This window comes from Mustelus asterias, unplaced genomic scaffold (genome assembly GCF_964213995.1).
Source record: "Mustelus asterias unplaced genomic scaffold, sMusAst1.hap1.1 HAP1_SCAFFOLD_3832, whole genome shotgun sequence".
Classification (NCBI taxonomy): Eukaryota; Metazoa; Chordata; class Chondrichthyes; order Carcharhiniformes; family Triakidae; genus Mustelus; species Mustelus asterias.
In genome coordinates, this window is record NW_027593777.1 from 1 (window position 1) to 25,000 (window position 25,000).

Here is a 25,000-nt window from a genome sequence, read left to right on the forward strand (position 1 = left end):
TCTCTCTCCCTCTGTCTCTCTCCCTTTCTCCCCCTGTCTCTCTCCCTCTCCCTCTCTCTGGGACACAGGTGCCTCTGTTCAGGCGGGGAGACTGGGAGAAGCTGGGTTCGTTCCCCTCGGAGCGGAGAAGGTTAAGGCCGGGAGATTTAATCCAGGCGCGCGCAGGATTGGGAAGGAGTCTTGGTCGGAGGAGAGAAGGGGAATGAGATTGAGGAGGCGGGGAATGGGGGATGGGGAATGGGGAGGGGGATGGGGCGGGGAATGGGGCGGGGAATGGGGGATGGGGCGGGGGATGGGGGATGGGGCGGGGGGTGGGGGATGGGGCGGGGAATGGGGCGGGGGATGGGGCGGGGGATGGGGGATGGGGCGGGGATGGGGGATGGGGCGGGGAATGGGGGGGGGATGGGGCGGGGAATGGGGGATGGGGCGGAGGATGGGGCGGGGAATGGGGGATGGGGCGGGGGATGGGGTGGGGAATGGGGCGGGGAATGGGGCGGGGGATGGGGATGGGGTGGGGGATGGGGGATGGGGGATGGGGCGGGGGATGGGGCGGGGGATGGGGGATGTATGAATGGGGGATGTGGGAATGGGGGATGGGGGTTGGAGCGGGGGAAGGGGCGCAGATTGAAGAGAATCGATAACAGAACCAGAGGGAGGGGAGTTGAGGAGAACTCTTATCGATGGAGTGAGTCGGGAGGAATGGGGCAGTGGTAAAAAGGGGCTGGCAGATACACAATGGGCCGAATGTACTCCATCTGTTCTCAGGGGCAGGTCAAAGGGCAGTAAAGGATAAGGAAGAGTACAGCACAGGAACAGGCCCTTTGGCCCTCTGAGCCCAGGCCAATCATGCTGCCCCTACTCGGTTCCTATCCCTCTATCCCTCCCTATTCATGGACCCCTTCAGATGCCTCTCAAATGTTGCTCGTGTGTCTGTTTCCACCACCTCCTCTGGCAGCGCCTTCCAGACACCCACCACTCTCTGTGTGAAAACCTTCCCCCGCACATCTCCCTTAAACTTTCCCCCCCTCTCACCTCGAACCTGCCTGCCCAGATACAGTACAATGTGGATAAATGTCAGGATATCCACTTTGGGAGTCAATGATAGGAAGACAGATTATTAACTGAATGGGTGTGGACTGAGAATTGTAAATCCCTTGTCATTGACACTTCCGCCCTGGGGGAAAAGTCTCTGACTATCCACCCTGTCTCTGCCTCTCATCATCTTGTAGACCAGGTCTCCCCCTCAGCCCCCCCGTCTCTCCAGTGAAAACAATCCCGGTTTATCCAACCTCTCCTCATAGCCAAGGAAATTCGGCATGTCAGCTCCGACTCTCACCAACTTTTACAGATACCCCATAGAAAGCATCCTTTCTGGTTGTATCACAGCTTGGTCTGGGGCTCCTGCTCTGCCCAAGACCGCAAGGAACTACAAAAGGATCATGAATGTAGTCCAATCCATCACGCAAACCAGCCTCCCATCCATTGACTCTGTCTACACTTCCCGCTGCCTCGGGGAAAAGCAGCCGGCATAATTAAGGACCCCACGCACCCCGGACATTCTCTCTTCCACCTTCTTCCGTCGGGAAAAAGATACAAAAGTCTGAGGTCACGTACCGACCGACTCAAGGACAGCTTCTTCCCTGCTGCTTTTGAATGGACCTACCTCGCATTAAGTTGATCTTTCTCTGCACCCCGAGCTGTGACTGTAACGCTACATTCTGCACCCTCTCCTTTCCTTCTCTATGAACGGTATGCTTTGTCTGTATAGGCGCAAGAATCAATACTTTTCACTGTATCCCAATACACGTGACAATAATAACTCAAATCAAATCCTTTCCTTCCCCTCTCTGTACTCTATGAACGGTATGCTTTGTCTGTATAGCGCGCAAGAAACAATACTTTTCACTGTCTCCCAATACATGTGACAATAATAAATCGAATCAAATCTAATCAACACTCTCGAGACCAGGCAACATCCTGGTGAACCTCCTTTGCACTCTCTCCAAAGCTTCCAATGTCCTTCTGGTAGTGTGGTGACCAGAACTGCACGGAATACTCCAAATGTGGCCTAACCTAGGTTTTATATAGCTGCAACATGATTTCCAAACTCTTGTACTCAATGCCCCGGCCGATGAAGGCAAGCGTGCCGTACGCCTTCTCAATCATCTTGGCCTCCTGCGTTGCCACTTTGAGGGAACCATGGACCTGTACGCCCAGATCCCTCTGTATGTCAATGTTCCTATAGGTTCTTCCATTTAGAGTATCACTCACCCCTGAGATTGAGTCTCGGGGCAGATGCTCTCGATCGGGGTTGCTTTGGTCCATGGCTGGCTGGGGCAGACGGAGACGGCCGTGGGGGGTATCTTTCACTAATGGACTCTCTCTTTCTCCTCCCCCGTCCCACCCCAGGAGAGTCGGGACTCGGAAAGTCGACCCTAGTCAATAGCCTGTTCCTGACGGATTTGTATAAGGATCGGATCATTCCCAATGCTGATGGTAAGATACAGGATGGAGTTGGGGAAAATGCAGCGGGAATCTAACTCATTCCAACACAAATACAGTAGGTTAGCGCTGCTGCCTCACAGCGCCAGGGACCCGGGTTCGATTCCCGGCTCGGGTCACCGTCTGTGTGGAGTTTGTACATTCTCCTCGTGTCTGCGTGGGTTTCCTCCGGGTGCTCCGGTTTCCTCCCACAGTCCAAAGATGTGCGGGTTAGGTGGATTGGCCAGGTTAAAACAAAAATTGCCCCTGAGATGTGTAGGTTAGAGGGATTAGTGGGTAAATATGTAGGGATATGGGGGTAGGGCCTGGGTGGGATTGTGGTAGGTGCAGACTCGATGGGCCGAATGGTCTCCTTCTGTACTGTAGGGTTTCTATGATTTCTATACCCGAACAGGTGCCGGACTGTGGCAACTAGGGGATTTTCACAGTAACTTCATTGCAGTGTTAATGTAAGCCTACTCGTGACACTAATAAATACAGTTTAGAAATCTGAGCCCAGGGCACAGAACAACAGAGAGAGACAAAGGGAGTAAGAGAGAAAGATACATAGAGAGAGACAGAAAGAGAGTAAAAGATAGAGGGAAAGTAAGAAAGAGAGAGAAAGCAAGAGACAGAGAGGGAATGAAGGAGAAAGAGACAGAAACAGAGAGAGAGGTGGAGAGGTTTAGGGATGGAATTCCAGAGCTGAGGGCACCCCCCCGCGAGGCAGCTGAAGGCAACGCCCGGCAATGGCGGAGCGATGGGAATCAGGGGACGCTCGAGAGGCCGGAATTGGAGGAGTGCAGAGACCTTGGAGGGTCGTCGGAGGTTACAGAGATAGGGAGGGATGTAGGGGCTGGGGTTTTATACTCTATCCAACCCCGTGCTGTACCTAATCTGGGAGTGTTTGATGGGGGACAGTGTAGAGGGAGCTTTACTCTGTATCTAACCCCGTGCTGTACCTGTCCTGGGAGTGTTTGATGGGGACAGTGTAGAGGGAGCTTTACTCTGTATCTAACCCCGTGCTGTACCTGTCCTGGGAGTGTTTGATGGGGACAGTGTAGAGGGAGCTTTACTCTGTATCTAACTCCGTGCTGTACCTGTCCTGGGAGTGTTTGATGGGGACAGTGTAGAGGGAGCTTTACTCTGTATCTAACCCCGTGCTGTACCTGTCCTGGGAGTGTTTGATGGGGACAGTGTAGAGGGAGCTTTACTCTGTACCTAACCCCGTGCTGTACCTGTCCTGGGAGTGTTTGATGGGGACAGTGTAGAGGGAGCTTTACTCTGTACCTAACCCCGTGCTGTCTCTGTCCTGTAGAACGCATCACAAAGACACTTGAGATTACGAAACATGCCGTGGACATTGAGGAGCGAGGGGTGAGAGTCAAACTGACCATTGTCGATACACCAGGGTTTGGAGACGCTGTAGATAATTCTGACTGGTAAGTAATAGGTCCTCCCACAGTGCGGCGCTCCCTCAGCACCGACCCACCCACAGTGCGGCGCTCCCTCAGCACCGACCCTCCCACAGTGCGGCGCTCCCTCAGCACTGACCGTCCCACAGTGCGGCGCTCCCTCAGCACTGACCCTCCCACAGTGCGGCGCACCCTCAGCACCGACCCTCCCACAGTGCGGCGCTCCCTCAGCACTGACCCTCCCCACAGTGCGGCGCTCCCTCAACACCGACCCTCCCACAGTGCGGTGTTCCCTCAGCACTGATCCTCCCACAGTGCGGCGCTCCCTCAGCACCGACCCACCCACAGTGCGGCGCTCCCTCAGCACTGACCCTCCCCACAGTGCGGTGCTCCCTCAGCACTGACCCTCCCACAGTGCGGCGCTCCCTCAGCACTGACCCTCCCACAGTGCGGCGCACCCTCAGCACCGACCCTCCCACAGTGCGGCGCTCCCTCAGCACTGACCCTCCCCACAGTGCGGCGCTCCCTCAACACCGACCCTCCCACAGTGCGGTGTTCCCTCAGCACTGATCCTCCCACAGTGCGGCGCTCCCTCAGCACCGACCCTCCCACAGTGCGGCGCTCCCTCAGCACTGACCCTCCCACAGTGCGGTGCTCCCTCAGCACTGACCCTCCCACAATGCGGCGCTCCCTCAGCACTGACCCTCCCACAGTGCGGCGCTCCCTCAGCACTGACCCTCCCACAGTGCGGCGCTCCCTCAGCACCGACCCTCCCACAGTGCGGCGCTCCCTCAGCACTGACCCTCCCACAGTGCGGTGCTCCCTCAGCACTGACCCTCCCACAGTGCGGCGCTCCCTCAGCACTGAACCTTCAACAATGCAGCACTCCTGCTCACTCCCCATAGTGCTGTATCAATCCCCAAATATGTGTGTGTGCATTAGAAAGAGAGGGTTCGAGAAACATCCCCAGATACAGGAGTGTGTGTGAGAGAGAGAGAGGGTTAGAGAGACCTCCCCAGATACAGGAGTGTGTGTGAGAGAGAGAGAGGGTTAGAGAGACCTCCCCAGATACAGGAGTGTGTGTGAGAGAGAGAGGGTTAGAGAGACCTTCCCAGATACAGGAGTGTGTGTGTGAGAGAGAGAGGGTTAGAGAGACCTCCCCAGATACAGGAGTGTGTGTGTGAGAGAGGGTGAGAGAGACCTCCCCAGATACAGGAGTGTGTGTGTGAGAGAGAGAGGGTTAGAGAGACCTCCCCAGATACAGGAGTGTGTGTGTGAGAGAGAGAGGGTGAGTGAGACCTCCCCAGATACAGGAGTCTGTGAGAGAGAGAGAGGGTTAGAGAGACCTCCCCAGATACAGGAGTCTGTGAGAGAGAGAGAGGGTTAGAGAGACCTCCCCAATAGAGGAGTGTGTGTGAGAGAGAGAGGGTTAGAGAGACCTCCCCAGGTACAGGAGTGTGTGTGTGAGAGAGAGAGGGTTAGAGAGACCTCCCCAGATACAGGAGTGTGTGTGTGTGAGAGAGAGAGAAGGTTAGAGGGACCTCCCCAGATACAGGAGTGTGTGTGAGAGAGAGAGAGAGGGGGTTAGAGAGACCTCCCCAGATACAGGAGTGTGTGTGAGAGAGAGTGAGGGTTAGAGAGACCTCCCCAGATACAGGAGTGTGTGTGAGAGAGAGTGAGGGTTAGAGAGACCTCCCCAGGTACAGGAGTGTGTGTGTGAGAGAGAGAGAGAGGGTTAGAGAGACCTCCCCAGGTACAGGAGTGTGTGTGTGTGTGAGAGAGAGAGGGTTAGAGAGACCTCCCCAGATACAGGAGTGTGTGTGAGAGAGAGAGAGGGTTATAGAGACCTCCCCAGATACAGGAGTGTGTGTGTGAGAGAGAGAGAGGGTTAGAGAGACCTCCCCAGGTACAGGAGTGTGTGTGTGAGAGAGAGAGAGGGTTAGAGAGACTTCCCCAGATACAGGAGTGTGTGTGTGAGAGAGAGAGGGTTAGAGAGACCTCCCCAGATACTGGAGTGTGTGAGTGAGAGAGGGTTAGAGAGACCTCCCCAGGTACAGGAGTTTGTGTGTGAGAGAGAGAGAGGGTTAGAGAGACCTCCCCAGGTACAGGAGTTTGTGTGTGAGAGAGAGAGAGGGTTAGAGAGACCTCCCCAGGTACAGGAGTGTGTGTGTGAGAGAGAGAGAGAGGGTTAGAGAGACTTCCCCTGATACAGGAGTGTGTGTGTGAGAGAGAGAGGGTTAGAGAGACCTCCCCAGATACAGGAGTGTGTGTGTGAGAGAGGGTTAGAGAGACCTCCCCAGGTACAGGAGTGTGTGAGAGAGGTTTGGAGAGACCTTTAATAACTCTCGCTCTCCCCTCACAGTTGGAAACCAATCATCACTTACATAGACGAACAGTTTGAACACTACTTCCGGGATGAGAGTGGCTTAAACCGCAAGAACATTCAAGACAACCGGGTCCACTGCCTTCTGTACTTTCTGTCTCCTCTGGCGCATGGGTAAGTCAAAACTTCAAGCACCCCCCCACCTTTCCCACTTTGTTCCTGGTGAAATCTAACCGCCCTCCTCCTCCCATTCCTCCGACGATCCCTCGGTAACAGGGTTCAGGCATTTGAATGGTTCTGAATTTGGCCCAATCAATTTAAAGCCAGCATTCTGCTACCAAGAACCTATAAGATTAGAATTCGATGGTGTTGACAAAATTGGGCCAATCCTGTTTTTGGAAAACTGATAGGTCATCACAGGTCTAAAAGAGGGGCGGCGGGAAACAGAACTTAGGAACTTAACTAAATTCATCTGGAAACTCAACTAATGTTCTGGGGACACAGGTTCGAATCCCGCCACGGCAGATGGTGGAATTTGAATTCAATTAAAAAGTCTGGAATTAAAAATCTACTGATGACCGTGAAACCATTGTCGATTGTCGGGAAAAAAATCCATCTGGTTCCCTTTAGGGAAGGAAATCTGCCATCCTCTCCTGATCTGGGCTACCTGGGACTCCGGAGCCACAGCAATGTGTGGCTCAACTGCCTTCTGAAAGCAACTAGGGATGGGCAATAAATGCTGGCCCAGCCAGCGATGCCCATGTCCCAAGAATGAATGAATCAATGAACGGGAACTGCCACCTCTCAAGACTCGAGAGGGAGACAGCAGCGCTCCGATATCTCTTAAGAGATCGCGCCATCTGACCAGGGAAAGGTACCAAATCGGAAACGACTTACAGACAGGAATCAACAGAGGAACTCCAGAAGATTCCGAAAGCCACAAACCTGTTGTATATTATTTGAGAATGACAGAATTTGGTTAATGAGTGGTCCTTGTACTTATTTGAACAGCATTCCAGTAGAATCTTACTTTATTCGATATTTTACTTGTACTTATTTGAACAGCATTCCAGTATAAGACCATAAGACATAGGAGCAGAATGAGGCCACTCGGCCCATCGAGTCTGCTCCACCATTCAATCATGACTGATATTTTTCTCATCCCCATTCTCCTGCCTTTTCCCCATAACCCCTGATCCCCTTATCAATCTGGACAAATGTGAGGTAGTGCATTTTGGAAGGTCTAATACAGATAGGAAATATACAGTAAATGGCAGAACCCTTAAGAGTATTGATAGGCAGAGGGATCTGGGTTTACAGGCACATGGGTCACTGAAAGTGGCAACGCAGGTGGAGAAGGTAGTCAAGAAGGCATACGGCATGCTTGCCTTCATCGGCCGGGACATTCAGTTTAAAAATTGGCAAGTCATGTTGCAGCTTTATAGAACCTTAGTTAGGCCGTGCTTGGAATATAGTGTTCAATTCTGGTCGCCACACTACCAGAAGGATGTGGAGGCTTTGGAGAGGATACAGAAAAGATTTACCAGGATGTTGCCTGGTATGGAGGGCATTAGCTATGAGGAGAGGTTGGAGAAACTTGGATGTTCTCACTGCAGCGACGGAGGTTGAGGGGGAGACCTGATAGAAGTCTACAAGATTATGAGGGGCAGAGGGGATAGTCAGAAGCTTTTTCCCCCAGGGTGGAAGAGTCAGTTACTCGGGGGGCACAGGTTTAAGGTGCGAGGGGCAAGGTTTAAAGGAGATGTACGAGGCAAGTCTTTTACACAGAGGGTAACTGTTGCGGGGGAGGGAGTGGAAGCGGATACGGTAGTGAGTTTTAAGGGGCGTCTTAACAAATCCATGAATAGGATGGGAATAGAGGGATACGGTCCCCGGAAGGGTAGGGGGTTTTAGTTCAGTCGGGGCAGCATGGTTGGTGCAGGCTTGGAGGGCCGAAGGGCCTGTTCCTGTGCTGGAATTTTCTTTGTTATTTGTTCTAATCAAGAACCTATCTATCTCTGTCTTAAAGACACTCAATGACCCGGCCTCCACAGCCTTCTGCGGCAAAGAGTTCCACACATTCACCACTCTCTGGCTGAAGAAATTCCTCCTCATCTCTGTTTTAAAGGATCGTCCCTTTAGCCTGAGGTTGTGTGCCCTCTGGTTCTAGTTTTTCCCACTAGTGGAAACATCCTCTCCACGTCCACTCTATCCAGGCCTCGCAGTATCCTGTTAGTTTCAATGAGATCCCCCTCCCATCATCCTTCTAAACTCCAACGAGTACAGACCCAGAGTCCTCAACCTGTTCCTCATACGACAAGCTCTTCATTCCAGGGATCATTCTTGTGAACCTGCTCTGGACCCTTTCCAAGGCCGGCACATCCTTCCTTAGATACGGGGCCCAAAACGGCTCACAATGCGCCAAATGTGGTCTGACCAGAGCCTTATACAGTAGAATCTTATTTGATTCGCTGTGTTACTGAGTTAAAGTTCCCGGTTAGATAAATAACTAAATTGTTAAGTGTTCATTTTGAGTGCTGGGTACTTCTGTTAGTTCCCCACCAAACTACAACTGAAGGACAGTTCACACCTTCACACTCACTTTTAACAGATTACGAGGCGAGGGATTCCTCTTGGGGGGGAGTTGACGTTACGTCTCCAAAGGGGGACAACCTCCGCTTCGTAACAGTATAGACAAAGAAAAGTACAACACAGGAACAGGCCCTTCAGCCCACCAAGCTCGTGGGAGCAGGAGGCCATTTGGCCCTTCTCCACCATTCATTTTGATCACCGAATTCAACATCCTGATTCCCCCCCATATCCCTTGATCCCTTTAGCCCCAAGAGCTATATCTAAGTCCTTCTCAAAATCACACAACGTTTTGACCTCGACTACCACTCTCTGGATGAAGAAATTTCTCCTCACCTCAGTTCTAAAAGCTTTACCCCCTTATAGAACATAGAACAGTACAGCACAGAACAGGCCCTTCGGCCCACGATGCTGTGCCGAGCTTTATCTGAAACCAAGATCAAGCTATCCCACTCCCTATCATCCTGGTGTGCTCCATGTGCCTATCCAATAACCGCTTAAATGTTCCTAAAGTGTCTGACTCCACTATCACTGCAGGCAGTCCATTCCACACCCCAGCCACTCTCTGCGTAAAGAACCTACCTCTGATATCCTTCCTGTATCTCCCACCACGAACCTTGTAGTTATGCCCCCTTGTAATAGCTCCATCCACCCGAGGAAATAGTCTTTCAACGTTCACTCTATCTATCCCCTTCATCATTTTATAAACCTCTATTAAGTCTCCCCTCAGCCTCCTCCACTCCAGAGAGAACAGCCCTAGCTCCCGCAACCTTTCCTCATAAGACCTACCCTCCAAACCAGGCAGCATCCTGGTAAATCTCCTCTGCACTCTTTCCAGCGCTTCCACATCCTTTTTATAGTGAGGTGACCAGAACTGCACACAATATTCCAAATGTGGTCTCACCAAGGTCCTGTACAGTTGCAGCATAACCCCACGGCTCTTAAACTCCAACCCCCTGTTAATAAAAGCTAACACACTATAGGCCTTCTTCACAGCTCTATCCACTTGAGTGGCAACCTTTAGAGATCTGTGGATATGGACCCCAAGATCTCTCTGTTCCTCCACAGTCTTCAGAACCCTACCTTTGACCCTGTAATCCACATTTAAATTAGTCCGACCAAAATGAATCACCTCACATTTATCAGGGTTAAACTCCATTTAAATGTTGCGAATGTGCCTGCTTCCACCACCTCCTCTGGCAGCGCGTTCCAGGCACCCACCACTCTCTGTGTGAAGAACTTCCCCCGCACATCTCCCTTAAACTTTCCCCCCCTCTCACCTTGAACCTGTGCCCCACCCCCTCCCCGCACCGCCCCCCCAACCCCCTCCGTGTAACTGACACTTCCACCATGGGGGGAAAAGTCTCTGACTATCCACCCTGTCTCTGCCTCTCATCATCTTGTAGACCAGGTCTCCCCCTCAGCCCCCCGTCTCTCCAGTGAAAACAATCCCAGTTTATCCAACCTCTCCTCATAGCCAACACCCCCTTGAGACCAGGCCACATCCCGGGGAACCTTCTCTGCGCTCTCTCCAAAGCTTCCACGTCTCTCGAGACATTGATTCACAGAGGTTTACAGCATGGAAACAGGCCCTTCGGCCCAACTTGTCCATGCCACTCCTTTGTTTTTAAACCCCTAAGCTAGTCCCAATTGCCCGCGTTTGGCCCATATCCCTCTGTACCAGTCTTATCCATGTAACTGTTTAAACGCTTTTTAAAAGACAAAATTGTACCCGCCTCTACTACTGCCTCTGGCAGCTTGTTCCAGACACTCACCACCCTCTGTGTGAAAGAATTGCCCCCCTGGACCCTTTTGTATCTCTCCCCTCTCACCTTAAACCTGTGCCCTCTAGTTTTAGACTCCCCTACCTTTGGGAAAAGATATTGACTATCTGGCTGATCTGTGCCCCTCATTATTTTATAGACCTCTATAAGATCACCCCTCAGCCTCCTACACTCCAGGGAAAAAAGTCCCAGTCTATCCAGCCTCTCCTTATAACTCAATCCATCAAGTCCCGGTAGCATCTTAGTAAATCTTTTCCGCACTCTTTCTAGTTTAATAATATCCTTTCTATAATAGGGTGACCAGAACTGTACCCAATACTCCAAATGCGGCCTAACCAAGTTTTTATATAGCTGCAACATGATTTCCCAACTCTTGTCCTCAATGTTCCAGCCAATGAAGGCAAGTGTGCCATACGTCTTCTCAATCACCTTGGCCTCCTGTGTTGCCACTTTGAGGCATGCTTGCCTTCATTGGCCATCTGCGTTGCTACTTTTAGGGAACGGCTTGACTGGTTAGGTGTTAGTTCTCAGAGAGGAACTTGAGGGGAACCTCCACTTCATAACACTAACTAATCCATTGATCGGCGCAGGTTTGGAGGGGTCAAAGGGCCTGTTCCTGTGCTGTGGTTGTTCTTTGTTCTATTGTCCTGCTCTCCCAGATTCTAATCTGCATTTCTTCCAAACAAACTGACTGCCTGTAGCGTAAGGCTGAATTTTAAAACAGTCTCCTGAAACATAAAATTTGAAAATATATATACATTATTCACTCACTTCCATCATTCTTTCTTCAATATGGCTGTTCCAGATATGTTCTTTCCAAAGCCCTAGACGTAGAAACACAGAAGATAGGAGCAGGAGGAGGCCATTCGGCCCTTCGAGCCTGCTCCCCCATTCATCACCATCATGGCTGATCATCCAATTCAACAGCTTAATCCTGCTTTCCCCCCATAAACTTTGACCCCGTTCCCCCGAGCGCTCCATCCAGCCGCCTCTCCAATACAGTCAGTGTTTTGGCATTAACTCCTTCCTGTGGGAATGAATTCCACAGGCTCACCGGGTGAAGGAATATCTCCTCATCTCCGTCCTAAATGGTCTCCCCCCAATCCTCAGACTGTGACCCCCCTGGTTCTGGACTCCCCCCACCATCGGGGACACCCTCCCTGCATCTACCCTGTCTGGTCCTGTTAGAATTTTATAAGTCTCTGAGAGATCCCCCGTCATTCGTCTGAACTCCAGCGGAAACAATCCTAACCTGGTCAATCTCTCCTCGTCCATCAGTCCCGTCGTCCCCGGAATCAGCCTGGTAAACCTTCGCTGCGCTCCCTCGAGAGCAAGAACATCCTTCCTCAGAAAAGGAGACCAAAACTGCGCACAATACTCCAGGTGTGGCCTCACCAAGGCCCTGTATAATCGCAACAACACATCCCTGCTCCTGTACTCGGAACCTCTCGCAATGAAGGCCAACATGCCATTTGCCTTCTTCACCGCCTGCTGCACCTGCATGCTTACCTTCAGCGACTGGTGCACAAGGACGCCCAGGTCCCTCTGCACACTCCCCTCTCCCAATTTACACCCATTCAGGTGGGAATCTGCCCTCTTGTCAAGGGCAATTGGAGCAAGATTCCATTTTTCCCCTTGCGTTTAAAGGAGTTGAGGGTTCAGTAAATGGAGGGAGTGGCATAAAGTAGAACATGCCCCTGTCTACATCAACGGGGACAAAGTAGAAAGGGTCGAGAGCTTCAAGTTTCTAGGTGACCAGATCACCAACAACCTGTCCTGGTCCCCCCACGCCGACACTATAGTTAAGAAAGCCCCACCAATGCCTCTACTTTCTCAGAAGACTAAGGAAATTTGGCATGTCAGCTGCGACTCTCACCAACTTTTACAGACGCCCCATAGAAAGCATTCTTTCTGGTTGTATCACAGCTTGGTTTGGGGCTCCTGCTCTGCCCAAGACCGCAAGGAACTACAAAAGATCGTGAATGTAGCCCAATCCATCACCAGCCTCCCATCCGTTGACTCTGTCTACACTTCCCGCTGCCTCGGGGAAAAGCAGCCGGCATAATTAAGGACCCCCCCCCACACGCACCCCGGACATTCTCTCTTCCACCTTCTTCCGTTGAGAATAAGATGCAAAACTCTGAGGTCCTGTACCGACCGACTCAAGAACAGCTTCTTCCCTGCTGCTGCTGTCAGACTTTTGAATGGACCTACCTCGCATGAAGTTGATCTTTCTCTACACCCCGAGCTGTGACTGTAACACTACATTCTGCACCCTCTCCTTTCCTTCTCTATGAATGGTATGCTTTGTCTGTATAGTGCGCAAGAAACAATACTTTTCACTCTATCCCAATACATGTGACAAGAATAAATCAAATCAAAATTTGCGGATCCCCGTGCGTCAGTCGCAAAACGCTAGCGGGCGAGTTCCGGGGGGGGCGCCACAGGGAAGGCGAGTTGGGCTTTGTTCCCAAAGGGAAGCGGAATATAAAGACAGGGAATTCCTGCTACAACTCCACACGGCGCTAGTGAGATCCCACCTGGAATCCTGTGAAGGGTCTCTGGGTTCCCCCCTTATCTAAGGAAAGACAGACTGGTGTCGGATACAGTCCGGAGGTCGAACCCGGGTAGGGAGGGGATTTTTCTTACGAGGAGAGGCTGGGGTAGGTCGGGGGCTTGTGATCGTTGGAGTTTAGAAGAACAAGAGGCGATCTTATTGAGACATCTCGGATTCTCAGGATTGGCGGGGGGGAGGGTTTGACAGGTTAGATGCTGAGAGGTTGTCCCTCCCTCCCTCCCGCCTTGTGGGAGAGTCTAGGAGCAGAGGGGACAGAGTCCCTCAGAGTCAGGGGGAGTTTCCCATCGAAGAGCAGAGAGGATGAGGAATTTCCCCTCTGGGAGGGGAGGGAATCTGGGGAATTCATTGCCGGAGGGGCTGCCTCGTAGGGTGTGTCCCAGGCTGAGACATCAGTGAGGGGCTTGAGGGGGAGAAGGCGGGAGAGCGGGAGCTGAGCACTGTCAGGTCACAATCTGAACTGAATGATGGGGCAGACTGGATGGGCCGAATGGGCCTCTTTCTGCTCCGCGCTTCAGGGTGTTAATCTGGCTGCTTCGATAGCCTGACTGGGAACTTACTGCAGTTTGGAGGAGCTAAAGAAGGCTGATGTTTTGGGGTTTGGAGTGATGGCATCAGATCTCAACATATTTCTTCTCTCTGTCCCTCTCCCCCTCTGTCTCTCTCCCCCTCTCTGTCTCTCTCTCTCTCCCCCTGTCTGTCTCTCTCTCCCCCTGTCTGTCACTCTCTCCCCCTCTGTCCCTCTCTCTCTCCCCCTCTGTCCCTCTCTCTCTCCCCCTCTGTCCCTCTCTCTCTCCCCCTCTGTCCCTCTCTCTCTCCCCCTCTGTCCCTCTCTCTCTCCCCCTCTGTCCCTCTCTCTCTCCCCCTCTGTCTCTCTCCCTCTCCCCCTCTCTCTCTCCCCCTCTGTCCCTCTCTCTCTCCCCCTCTGTCCCTCTCTCTCTCCCCCTCCGTCCCTCTCTCTCTCCCCCTCCGTCCCTCTCTCTGTCCCTCTCTCTCTCTCTCTCCCCCTCTGTCCCTCTCTCTCTCCCCCTCTGTCCCTCTCTCTCTCCCCCTCCGTCCTTCTCTCCCTCTCTCTGTCCCTCTCTCTGTCCCTCTCTCTCTCTCTGTCCCTCTCTCCCTCTCTCTCTCCCCCTCTCTCTCCCTCTCCGTCCCTCTCTCCCTCTCTCTGTCCCTCTCTCCCTCTCTCTCTCCCCCTCCGTCCCTCTCCCGCACACACACACAGGGTCCGTCCCCTGGACGTGGAATTCATGCGAGCTGTACATGAGAAGGTGAATATTGTACCTGTAATCGCCAAGGCTGACACGCTGACCCCAGCTGAGGTTCAGAAGACAAAGCAAAAGGTGAGGTGGGGGCGGGAGGAGGAGGGGGTGAGGGCAGAGGGGAGAGACGGAGGGCGGGGAGTAACACGGGGATCGGAACGCTGGGTTCAGAGAGGGCAGTGGGTGGACGAGCAAAGTGTGCGGAGGACGCTGAGAGTCTGCAAAGGGATATAGATAATCTGAGTGAGTGGGCGAGGATCTGGCAGATGGAGCACAATGTTGGTAAATGTGAGGTCACCCATTTTGGTAAGAATAACCGCACAACGGACTATTATTTAAATGGTAAAAAATTGCAGCATGCTGCTGTGCAGAGGGACCTGGGTGTCCTTGTGCAGGAATCTCAAGGAGTTGGTTTGCAGGTGCAGCAGGTAATTAAGAAGGCAAATGGGATTTTGTCCTTCATTGCAAGAGGGATGGAGTTTAAAAACAGCGAGGTTATGTTGCAGCTGTATAAGGTGCTGGTGAGGCCACACCTGGAGTACTGTGTACTGTTTTGATCTCCTTCCCCGAGAAAGGATATACTGGCACTGGAGGGGGTGCAGAGGAGATTCACTCGGTTGATTCTGGAGTTGAGAGGGTTGGCTTATGAGGAGAGACTGAGTAGACTGGGGCTATACTCATTGGAATTCAGAAGAATGAGGGGAAATCTTATAGAAACATATAAGATGATGAAGGGAATAGATAAGATAGAAGGAGGGAGGTTGTTTCCACTGGCGGGTGAAACTGGAACTAGGGGGCATGGCCTCAAAATAAGGAGGAGCAGATTTAGGACTGAGTTGAGGAGGAACTTCTTCACCCAAAGCGTTGTGAATCTGTGGAATTCCCTGCCCAGTTGAGGCTCCCTCATTGAATGTTTTTAAGGCAAGGATAGATAGATTTTTGAACAGTAAAGGAATTAAGGGTTATGGTGAGCGGGCGGGTAAGTGGAGCCGAGTCCAGGAAAAGATCAGCCATGATCTTATTGAATGGCGGGGCAGGCTCGAGGGGCCAGATGGCCTACTCCTGCTCCTAGTTCTTATGTAGAATGCGGAGAGGGCGGATTCCCCCTCTCCTGCCCATGTCCCCTCGGACTGGGCTGTCGCGAGGCCTCCTGCAGTTGAATAGCTGGCAGACAGCAGGGATCAGTGGGTGGCATTAGGTCTGAAGGTTGGGGCGGGGGGTGGGGTATGGGTGGAGTGGGAGCAGCAGCGGAGGGGGTGGGGGAAGCTGGGGGGAGCAGAATTGCAAGGGAAAATTAATATCCTACAAACTCTTCCCCTCCCCCCACGTCAAAATTCCAGATCCGCCAGGAAATCGAAGATTATGGGATTAACGTTTACCAATTCCCAGACTGTGACTCGGATGAGGATGAAGATTTTAAGGAACAGGACACGGACCTGAAGGTGGGTCTCCTTGCTTCAGATGTGTGTGTGTGTGTGTGAGACAGAGAGAGAGAGAGGGTTAGAGAGACCTCCACAGATACAGGAGTGTGTGTGTGTGAGAGAGAGAGGGTTAGAGAGACCTCCACAGATACAGGAGTGTGTGTGTGAGAGAGAGAGAGGGTTAGAGAGACCTCCACAGATACAGGAGTGTGTGAGAGAGAGAGAGGGTTAGTGAGACCTCCCCAGATACAGGAGTGTGTGTGAGAGAGAGAGGGTTAGAGAGACCTCCACAGATACAGGAGTGTGTGAGAGAGAGAGAGGGTGAGTGAGACCTCCCCAGATACAGGAGTGTGTGTGAGAGAGAGAGAGAGGGTTAGTGAGACCTCCCCAGATACAGGAGTGTGTGTGAGAGAGAGAGGGTTAGAGAGACCTCCCCAGATACAGGAGTGTGTGTGAGAGAGAGAGAGTGGGTTAGAGAGACCTCCACAGATACAGGAGTGTGTGAGAGAGAGAGTGAGAGAGATAGAGAGACCTCCCCAGATACAGGAGTGTGTGAGTGAGAGAGAGAGGGTTAGAGAGACGTCCCCAGATACAGGAGTGTGTGAGTGAGAGAGGGTTGGAGAGACCTCCCCAGATACAGGAGTGTGCGTGAGAGAGAGAGAGTGGGTTAGAGAGACGTCCCCAGATACAGGAGTGTGCGTGAGAGAGAGAGGGTTAGAGAGACCTCCCCAGATACAGGAGTGTGTGTGAGAGAGAGAGGGTTAGAGAGACCTCCCCAGATACAGGAGTGTGTGTGAGAGAGAGAGAGAGGGTTAGAGAGACCTCCCCAGATACAGGAGTGTGCGTGAGAGAGAGAGAGTGGGTTAGAGAGACCTCCCCAGATACAGGAGTGTGTGTGTGAGAGAGAGAGGGTTAGAGAGACCTCCCCAGATACAGGAGTGTGTGAGAGAGAGAGAGAGAGAGGGTTAGAGAGACCTCCCCAGATACAGGAGTGTGCGTGAGAGAGAGAAAGTGGGTTAGAGAGACCTCCCCAGATACAGGAGTGTGTGTGTGAGAGAGAGAGGGTTAGAGAGACCTCCCCAGATACAGGAGTGTGTGTGTGAGAGAGAGAGGGTTAGAGAGACCTCCCCAGGTACAGGAGTGTGTGAGAGAGAGAGAGAGGGTTAGAGAGACCTCCCCAGATACAGGAGTGTGTGAGAGTGGGCGAGGAGGGGTTAAAGGGATCTCCCAGATTCCTAGCTGATGACTGACCCTCTTGCTGTGCCTCTGTTTTGTTACAGAACAGTATCCCCTTTGCTGTGATTGGCAGCAACACAATGATCGAATGTAAGGGGAGGGAGGTACGAGGACGCCTGTACCCCTGGGGGGTTGTCGAGGGTAGGTAATCCTGTCGGCCATCACCACAGTTTGGATCTTGGGCAAGGTCGGTAAACCTGGGGGTTGGGCGGTGGGCAGCAGTGGATTTGAGGCTCCCCCCACATCACTGGATCCCAGATCCAATCCACTTGATTTGTACCAGATCTTGCTGAATGGATCCCTGGCTGTTTATCATTGCTTTTTATCTAGAGTAGATCCCCTCCCGCTGGGAATGGTGTGAATCCTGGAGTTGGTCCCCCGCTGTGATAATGGGATGGAGCCCGGGTTCTGGTCAGACCGGGTCACGGAGTGGGTCCCGATCCCTGCGATTGGTCTTGGTCACAGAATGGATCGCGGTCCGTGTTTTCAGAGTGGATTGCAGAGTGAATCCCACTCCTGGTGATGTGTGCCGTTTGGGGACTGGATCATGCTCCTGGTGATCAGAGTGGGTTGTAGAGTGGATCTCACTCCTAACAAAGAACAATACAGCACAGGAACAGGCCCTTCGGCCCTCCAAGCCCGCGCCGCTCCCTGGTCCAAACTAGACCATTCTTTTGTATCCCTCCATTCCCACTCCGTTCATGTGGCTATCTAGATAAGTCTTAAACGTTCCCAGTGTGTCCGCCTCCACCACCTTGCCCGGCAGCGCATTCCAGGCCCCCACCACCCTCTGTGTAAAATACGTCCGTCTGATATCCGTGTTAAACCTCCCCCCCTTCACTTTGAACCTATGACCCCTCGTGAACAATGGACCCCTTCTCTGAGTGGAGGCCTGTGACTAGCAGTGTGCAGCAGGGATCGGTGTTGGGTCCATTGTTGTTTGTCATCTATATCAATGATCTGGATGATAATGTGGTAGATTGGATCAGCAAGTTTGCTGATGATACAAAGATTGGAGGTGTAGTGGACAGTGAGGAAGGTTTTCAAAGCTTGCAGAGGGATTTGGACCAACTAGAAAAATGGGCTGAAAAATGGCAAATGGAATTTAACGCAGACAAGCGTGAGATATTGCACATTGGAAGGACAAACCAAAGTAGAACGTACAGGGTAAATGGTAGGACTCTGAAGAGTGCAGTTGAACAGAGGGATCTGGGAATACAGCTACAGAATTCCCTAAAAGTGACGTCACAGGTGGATAGGGTCGTAAAGAGTGCCTTTGGTACATTGGCCTTTATAAATCGGAGTGTCGAGTATAAAAGTTGGAGTGTTATGGTAAGGTTATAGAAGGCATTGGTGAGGCCGAATTTGGAGTATTGTGTACAGTTTTGGTCACCTAGTTACAGGAAGGATGTAAATAAGGTTGAAAGAGTGCAGAGAAGGTTCACAAGGATGTTGCCGGGACTTGAGAAGCTGAGTTACAGAGAGAGATTGAATAGGTTGGGACTTTATTCCCTGGAGCGTAGAAGATTGAGGGGAGATTTGATAGAGGTGTATAAGATTTAGATGGGTATAGAACATAGAACATAGAAAGCCACAGCACAAACAGGCCCTTCGGCCCACAGGTTGCGCCGATCACATCCCCACCTCTAGGCCTATCTATAGCCCTCAATCCCATTAAATCCCATGTACTCATCCAGAAGTCTCTTAAAAGACCCCAACGAGTTTGCCTCCACCACCACCGACGTCAGCCGATTCCACTCACCCACCACCCTCTGAGTGAAAAACTTACCCCTGACATCTCCTCTGTACCTACCCCCCAGCACCTTAAACCTGTGTCCTCTCGTAGCAACCATTTCAGCCCTTGGAAATAGCCTCTGAGAGTCTACCCTATCCAGACCTCTCAACATCTTGTAAACCTCTATCAGGTCACCTCTCATCCTTCGTCTCTCCAGGGAGAAGAGACCAAGCTCCCTCAACCTATCCTCATAAGGCATGCCCCCCAATCCAGGCAACATCCTTGTAAATCTCCTCTGCACCCTTTCAGTGGCTTCAACATCTTTCCTGTAATGAGGTGACCAGAACTGCGCGCAGTACTCCAAGTGGGGTCTAACCAGGGTCCTATAAAGCTGCAGCATTATCTCCCGACTCCTAAACTCAATCCCTCGATTAATGAAGGCCAGTACGCCGTACGCCTTCTTGACCGCATCCTCCACCTGCGAGGCCGATTTAAGAGTCCTATGGACCCGGACCCCAAGGTCCTTCTGATCCTCTACACTGCTAAGAATGGTACCCTTCATATTATATTGCTGCTTCATCCCATTGGATCTGCCAAAATGGATCACCACACACTTATCCGGGTTGAAGTCCATCTGCCACTTCTCCGCCCAGTCTTGCATTCTATCTATGTCTCGCTGCAACTTCTGACATCCCTCCAAACTATCCACAACACCACCTACCTTGGTGTCGTCAGCAAACTTACCAACCCATCCCTCCACTTCCTCATCCAGGTCATTTATGAAAATGACAAACAGCAAGGGTCCCAGAACAGATCCCTGGGGCACTCCACTGGTGCATGCAGAGAAAGACCCCTCCACAGCCACTCTCTGCCTTCTGCAGGCAAGCCAGTTCTGGATCCACAAGGCAACAGCCCCTTGGATCCCATGCCCTCTCACTTTCTCAAGAAGTCTTGCATGGGGGACCTTATCGAACGCCTTGCTGAAGTCCATATAGACCACATCCACCGCTCTTCCTTCGTCAATGTGTTTGGTCACATTTTCAAAGAACTCAACCAGGCTCGTAAGACACGACCTGCCCTTGACAAAGCCGTGCTGACTACTTTTGATCATACTAAACTTCTCTAGATGATCATAAATCCTGTCTCTCAGGATCCTCTCCATCAACTTACCAACCACTGAGGTTAGACTCACCGGTCGGTAATTTCCCGGGCTGTCCCTGTTCCCTTTCTTGAATATAGGGACCACATCTGCAATCCTCCAATCCTCCGGAACCTCTCCCGTCTCCATCGACGATGCAAAGATCATCGCCAAAGGCTCCGCAATCTCCTCCCTCGCCTCCCACAGTAACCTGGGGTACATCCCATCCGGTCCCGGCGACTTACCAACCTTGATGCCATTCAATAGTTCCAACACATCCTCTTTCTTTATGTCCACATGCTCGATCCTTTCTGTCCACCGCAAACCAGCAGTACAACCACCCAGATCCCTTTCCACCGTGAATACCGAGGTAAAGTATTCATTAAGCAGCTCCGCCATTTCTAACGGTTCCGCACAAACTTTTCCCCCTTCACCTTTTAAGGGTCCTATGCCTTCACATCTCATCCTTTTACTCTTGACATATTTGTAGAAAGCCTTGGGGTTCTCCTTAATCTTACCCGCCAAGGCCTTCTCATGACCCCTTCTCGCTCTCCTAATTTCCTTCTTAAGCTCCTTCCTACATCCCGTATACTCCTCTAAATCCTTAACACCTCCTAGCTCTCTGAACCTTCTGTACGCCTCTCTTTTCTTATTCACCAGGTTCATCACAACCTTCGTGCACCACGGTTCCCGTACCCTACCAACACCCCCCTGTCTCATCGGAACGTTGTCATGCAGAGCTCCAGACAAACATTCCTTGAAAATCCTCCACTTTCCTTCGGTACTTTTCCCCAAGAATGCCTCCTTCCAATTTACCCGTCTAATTTCCTCCCTGATGACACTGTATTTCCCTTTACTCCAGAGAAACACTTTCCTAGCCTGCCTGATCCTATCTCTTTCCAATGCTATCGTGAAGGAGATAGAATTATGATCGCTATCCCCAAGATGCTCACCCACCGAGAGATCCTCCACCTGTCCAGGTTCATTAGCCAGCACCAGATCAAGTACAGCCTCTCCTCTAGTAGGCTTATCCACATACTGTGTCAGGAAACTCTCCTGGACACACCTAACAAACTCCTCTCCATCCAAACCCCTAGCCCTAGGGATATTCCAATCTATGTTTGGGAAATTAAAATCTCCCATCACGACAACTCTGTTATTCCTACATCTCTCCAGGATCTGTTTCCCCATCTGCTCCTCAACATCTCTGTTACTATTGGGCGGCCTATAGAAAACACCCAGCAACGTTACCGACCCCTTCCTGTTCCTAACCTCCACCCACAGAGACTCCATCGTCAATCCCTCCACGGCGTCCACCTTCTCTACAGCCGTGACACTATCCCTGATCAACAGTGCCACTCCCCCCCCTCTCTTGCCTCCCTCCCTGTCCTTCCTGAAACATCTAAAACCCGGCACCTGAAGCACCCAGTCCTGTCCCTGAGACATCCAAGTCTCCGTAATGGCCACCACATCACAATTCGAAGCAGCAATCCACGCTCTAAGCTCATCCACTTTATTCACTACACTCCTAGCATTAAAATAGACACATCTCAGACCTTCAGCCTGAGCACTTCCCTTCTCCATCACTCGTCTAACCTCCCTCTTACCCTGTCTACATTCCTTATCTATTTGCGAGCTAACCTCCTCGCTCTCAGTCCCCTCATTTCGATTCCCTCCCCCCAACCTTTCTAGTTTAAAGTCTCTCCAGTAGCCTTAGCCAACCTTCCCGCCAGGATATTGGTCCCCCTGGGATTCAAGTGCCAGCCGTCTTTTTTAAACAGGTCACACCTGCCCCAAAAGAGGTCCCAATGATCCAAGTACCCAAATCCTTGTCCCTTGCTCCAGTCCCTCAGCCACGCATTCATTCTCCACCGATTCCTGTTCTCACTCTCCCGCGGCACAGGCAGCAATCCCGAGATTACTACCTTTGCATTCCTCTTTCTCAGCTGTCTACCTAACTCCCTATATTCTCTTTTCATGACCCCTTCCCTCTTCCTACCTATGTCAGCAGTACCTATATGCATCACGACCATAGATAGAGTGAATGCAAGCAGGCTTTTTCCGCTGAGGCTAGGGGAGAAAAAAACCAGAGGGCATGGGTTAAGGGTGAAAGGAGAAAAGTATAAAGGGAATATTAGGGGGGGCTTCTTCACGCAGAGAGTGGTGGGAGTGTGGAATGAGCTGCCGGATAAAGTGGTAAATGCGGGGTCACTTTTAACATTTAAGAAAAACTTGGACGGGTTCATGGATGAGAGGGGTGTGGAGGGATCTGGTCCAAGTGCAGGTCAGTGGGACTAGGCATAAAATGGTTCGGCACAGACAAGAAGGGCCAAAAGGCCTGTTTCTGAGCTGTAATTTTCTATGGTTCTATGGTGAACGTCACCACCGACCTGGGGAAAAGCTTCCCACCGTTCACCCTATCTATGCCTTTCATAATCTTATACACCTCTATTAAGTCTCCCCTCATCCTCCGTCTTTCCAGGGAGAACAACCCTAGTTTACCCAATCTCTCCTCATAACTAAGCCCCTCCATACCAGGCAACATCCTGGTAAACCTCCTCTGCACTCTCTCCAAAGCCGCCACGTCCTTCTGGTAGTGCGGCGACCAGAACTGGGCGCAGTACTCCAAATGCGGCCGAACCAACGTTCTATACAACTGCAACATCAGACCCCAACTTTTATACTCTATGCCCCTTCCTATAAAGGCAAGCATGCCATATGCCTTCTTCACCACCTTCTCCACCTGTGACGTCACCTTGAAGGATCTGTGGACTTGCACACCCAGGTCCCTCTGCGTATCTACACCCTTTATGGTTCTGCCATTTATCGTATCGCTCCCCCTGCGTTAGTTCTACCAAAATGCATCACTTCGCATTTATCAGGATTGAACTCCATCTGCCATTTCTTTGCCCAAATTTCCAGCCTATCGAGATCCTAACGATTTGTGCAATGTGGGGACTAGATCCCATTCCTGTTTGATTGCCTTACTGGTGATCAGTGTGGATTCCAGAGTTGATCCCACATCTGGTGATCTGTGTCGATTCCAGAGTAGATTTCATATCTGGTTATCTGCTTTGATTCCTGAGTAGATCCCCACTCCTGGTGTTCTGTGTCGATTCCAGAGTAGATCCCAGCTCCTGGTGATCTGCGTCGATTCCAGAGTAGATCCCAGCTCCTGGTGATCTGCGTTGATCCCCTTACTGGTGTTGGGTGCGGTTTGGGTGGGTAGGGGGAGGGGGAGTGGATCCCTGGCTGCTCCTCACCGGTGTCTGGACGACGGAGCGGATCCCCGGCGGGCCCGGGGATTGAGGTGCCGTGCGGGTTGGATTCCGCCGTCCGTGGATTGGCTGGAGAAGGGGGGAGTGGGGAGGGAGGGGGAAGTTCTCTCTCTCTCTCCCCATTTCACTCACTCCCAGTGTCCTGTATTCCCAGTGGAAGATCCCACGCACTGCGACTTTGTCAAGCTCAAAAACATGCTGATCCAGACACACATGCAGGACCTCAAGGACGTGACGCAGGAGGTCCACTACGAGAACTATCGTGCCGAGTGCATTCAAAGCATGACGCGCATCGGAGCCAAAGATCGCAGTCGCACGTAAGCACACACTCGGGCAACCCTCTGAGACACTAATCAGTGTACTGATATCACCCTGAGAGAGAGAGACTGAGAGACACCAGTCAGTGTACAGATATCTCCCTGAGAGAGAGAGAGGGGACTGAGAGACACCAGTCAGTGTACAGATATCTTGCTGAGAGAGAGAGAGGGGACTGAGAGACACCAGTCAGTGTACAGATATCTCCCTGAGAGAGAGAGGGGGGGACTGAGAGACACCAGTCAGTGTACAGATATCTCCCTGAGAGAGAGAGAGGGGACTGAGAGACACCAGTCAGTGTACAGATATCTCCCTGAGAGAGAGAGAGGGGACTGAGAGACACCAGTCAGTGTACAGATATCTCCCTGAGAGAGAGAGAGGGGACTGAGAGACACCAGTCAGTGTACAGATATCTCCCTGAGAGAGAGAGAGGGGACTGAGAGACACCAGTCAGTGTACAGATATCTCCCTGAGAGAGAGAGAGGGGACTGAGAGACACCAGTCAGTGTACAGATATCTCCCTGAGAGAGAGAGAGGACTGAGAGACACCAGTCAGTGTACAGATATCTCCCTGAGAGAGAGAGAGGGGACTGAGAGACACCAGTCAGTGTACAGATATCTCCCTGAGAGAGAGAGAGGACTGAGAGACACCAGTCAGTGTACAGATATCTCCCTGAGAGAGTGAGAGGGGACTGAGAGACACCAGTCAGTGTACAGATATCTCCCTGAGAGAGAGAGAGGGGACTGAGAGACACCAGTCAGTGTACAGATATCTCCCTGAGAGAGAGGGGGGACTGAGAGACACCAGTCAGTGTACAGATATCTCCCTGAGAGAGAGGGGGGACTGAGAGACACCAGTCAGTGTACAGATATCTCCCTGAGAGAGAGAGAGAGGACTGAGAGACACCAGTCAGTGTACAGATTTCTCCCTGAGAGAGAGAGAGGGGACTGAGAGACACCAGTCAGTGCACAGATATCTCCCTGAGAGAGAGAGAGGGGACTGAGAGACACCAGTCAGTGTACACATATCTCCCTGAGAGAGAGAGAGCGAGAGAGACACCAGTCAGTGTACAGATATCTCCCTGAGTGAGAGAGGGGGGACTGAGAGACACCAGTCAGTGCACAGATATCTCCCTGAGAGAGAGAGAGAGAGGACTGAGAGACACCAGTCAGTGTACAGATATCTCCCTGAGAGAGAGAGAGCGAGAGAGACACCAGTCAGTGTACAGATATCTCCCTGAGAGAGAGAGGGGGGACTGAGAGACACCAGTCAGTGTACAGATATCTCCCTGAGAGAGAGAGAGGACTGAGAGACACCAGTCAGTGCACAGATATCTCCCTGAGAGAGAGAGAGAGGTGACTGAGAGACACCAGTTAGTGTACAGATATCTCCCTGAGAGAGAGAGAGCGAGAGAGACAGCAGTCAGTGTACAGATATCTCCCTGAGAGAG

At 51.8% G+C, this 25,000-nt stretch overlaps 1 protein-coding gene across 1 annotated transcript in view; it reads left to right on the top strand.

Moving 5' to 3' along the window:
* Positions 1–2,372: 2,372 nt before the first annotated feature.
* Positions 2,373–25,000, top strand: part of LOC144490806 (septin-4-like) — a gene marked incomplete at its 3' end in the record, with an annotated part of 24,032 nt that continues 1,404 nt past the window's right edge. Inside the window, exons 1-7 of the mRNA XM_078208505.1 lie at positions 2,373–2,496; positions 3,800–3,923; positions 6,259–6,393; positions 14,390–14,507; positions 15,767–15,868; positions 17,128–17,224; positions 23,389–23,551. Of these exons, the coding sequence (XP_078064631.1) occupies positions 2,373–2,496; positions 3,800–3,923; positions 6,259–6,393; positions 14,390–14,507; positions 15,767–15,868; positions 17,128–17,224; positions 23,389–23,551 (863 nt within the window). The remainder of the gene's footprint in view (positions 2,497–3,799; positions 3,924–6,258; positions 6,394–14,389; positions 14,508–15,766; positions 15,869–17,127; positions 17,225–23,388; positions 23,552–25,000) is intronic.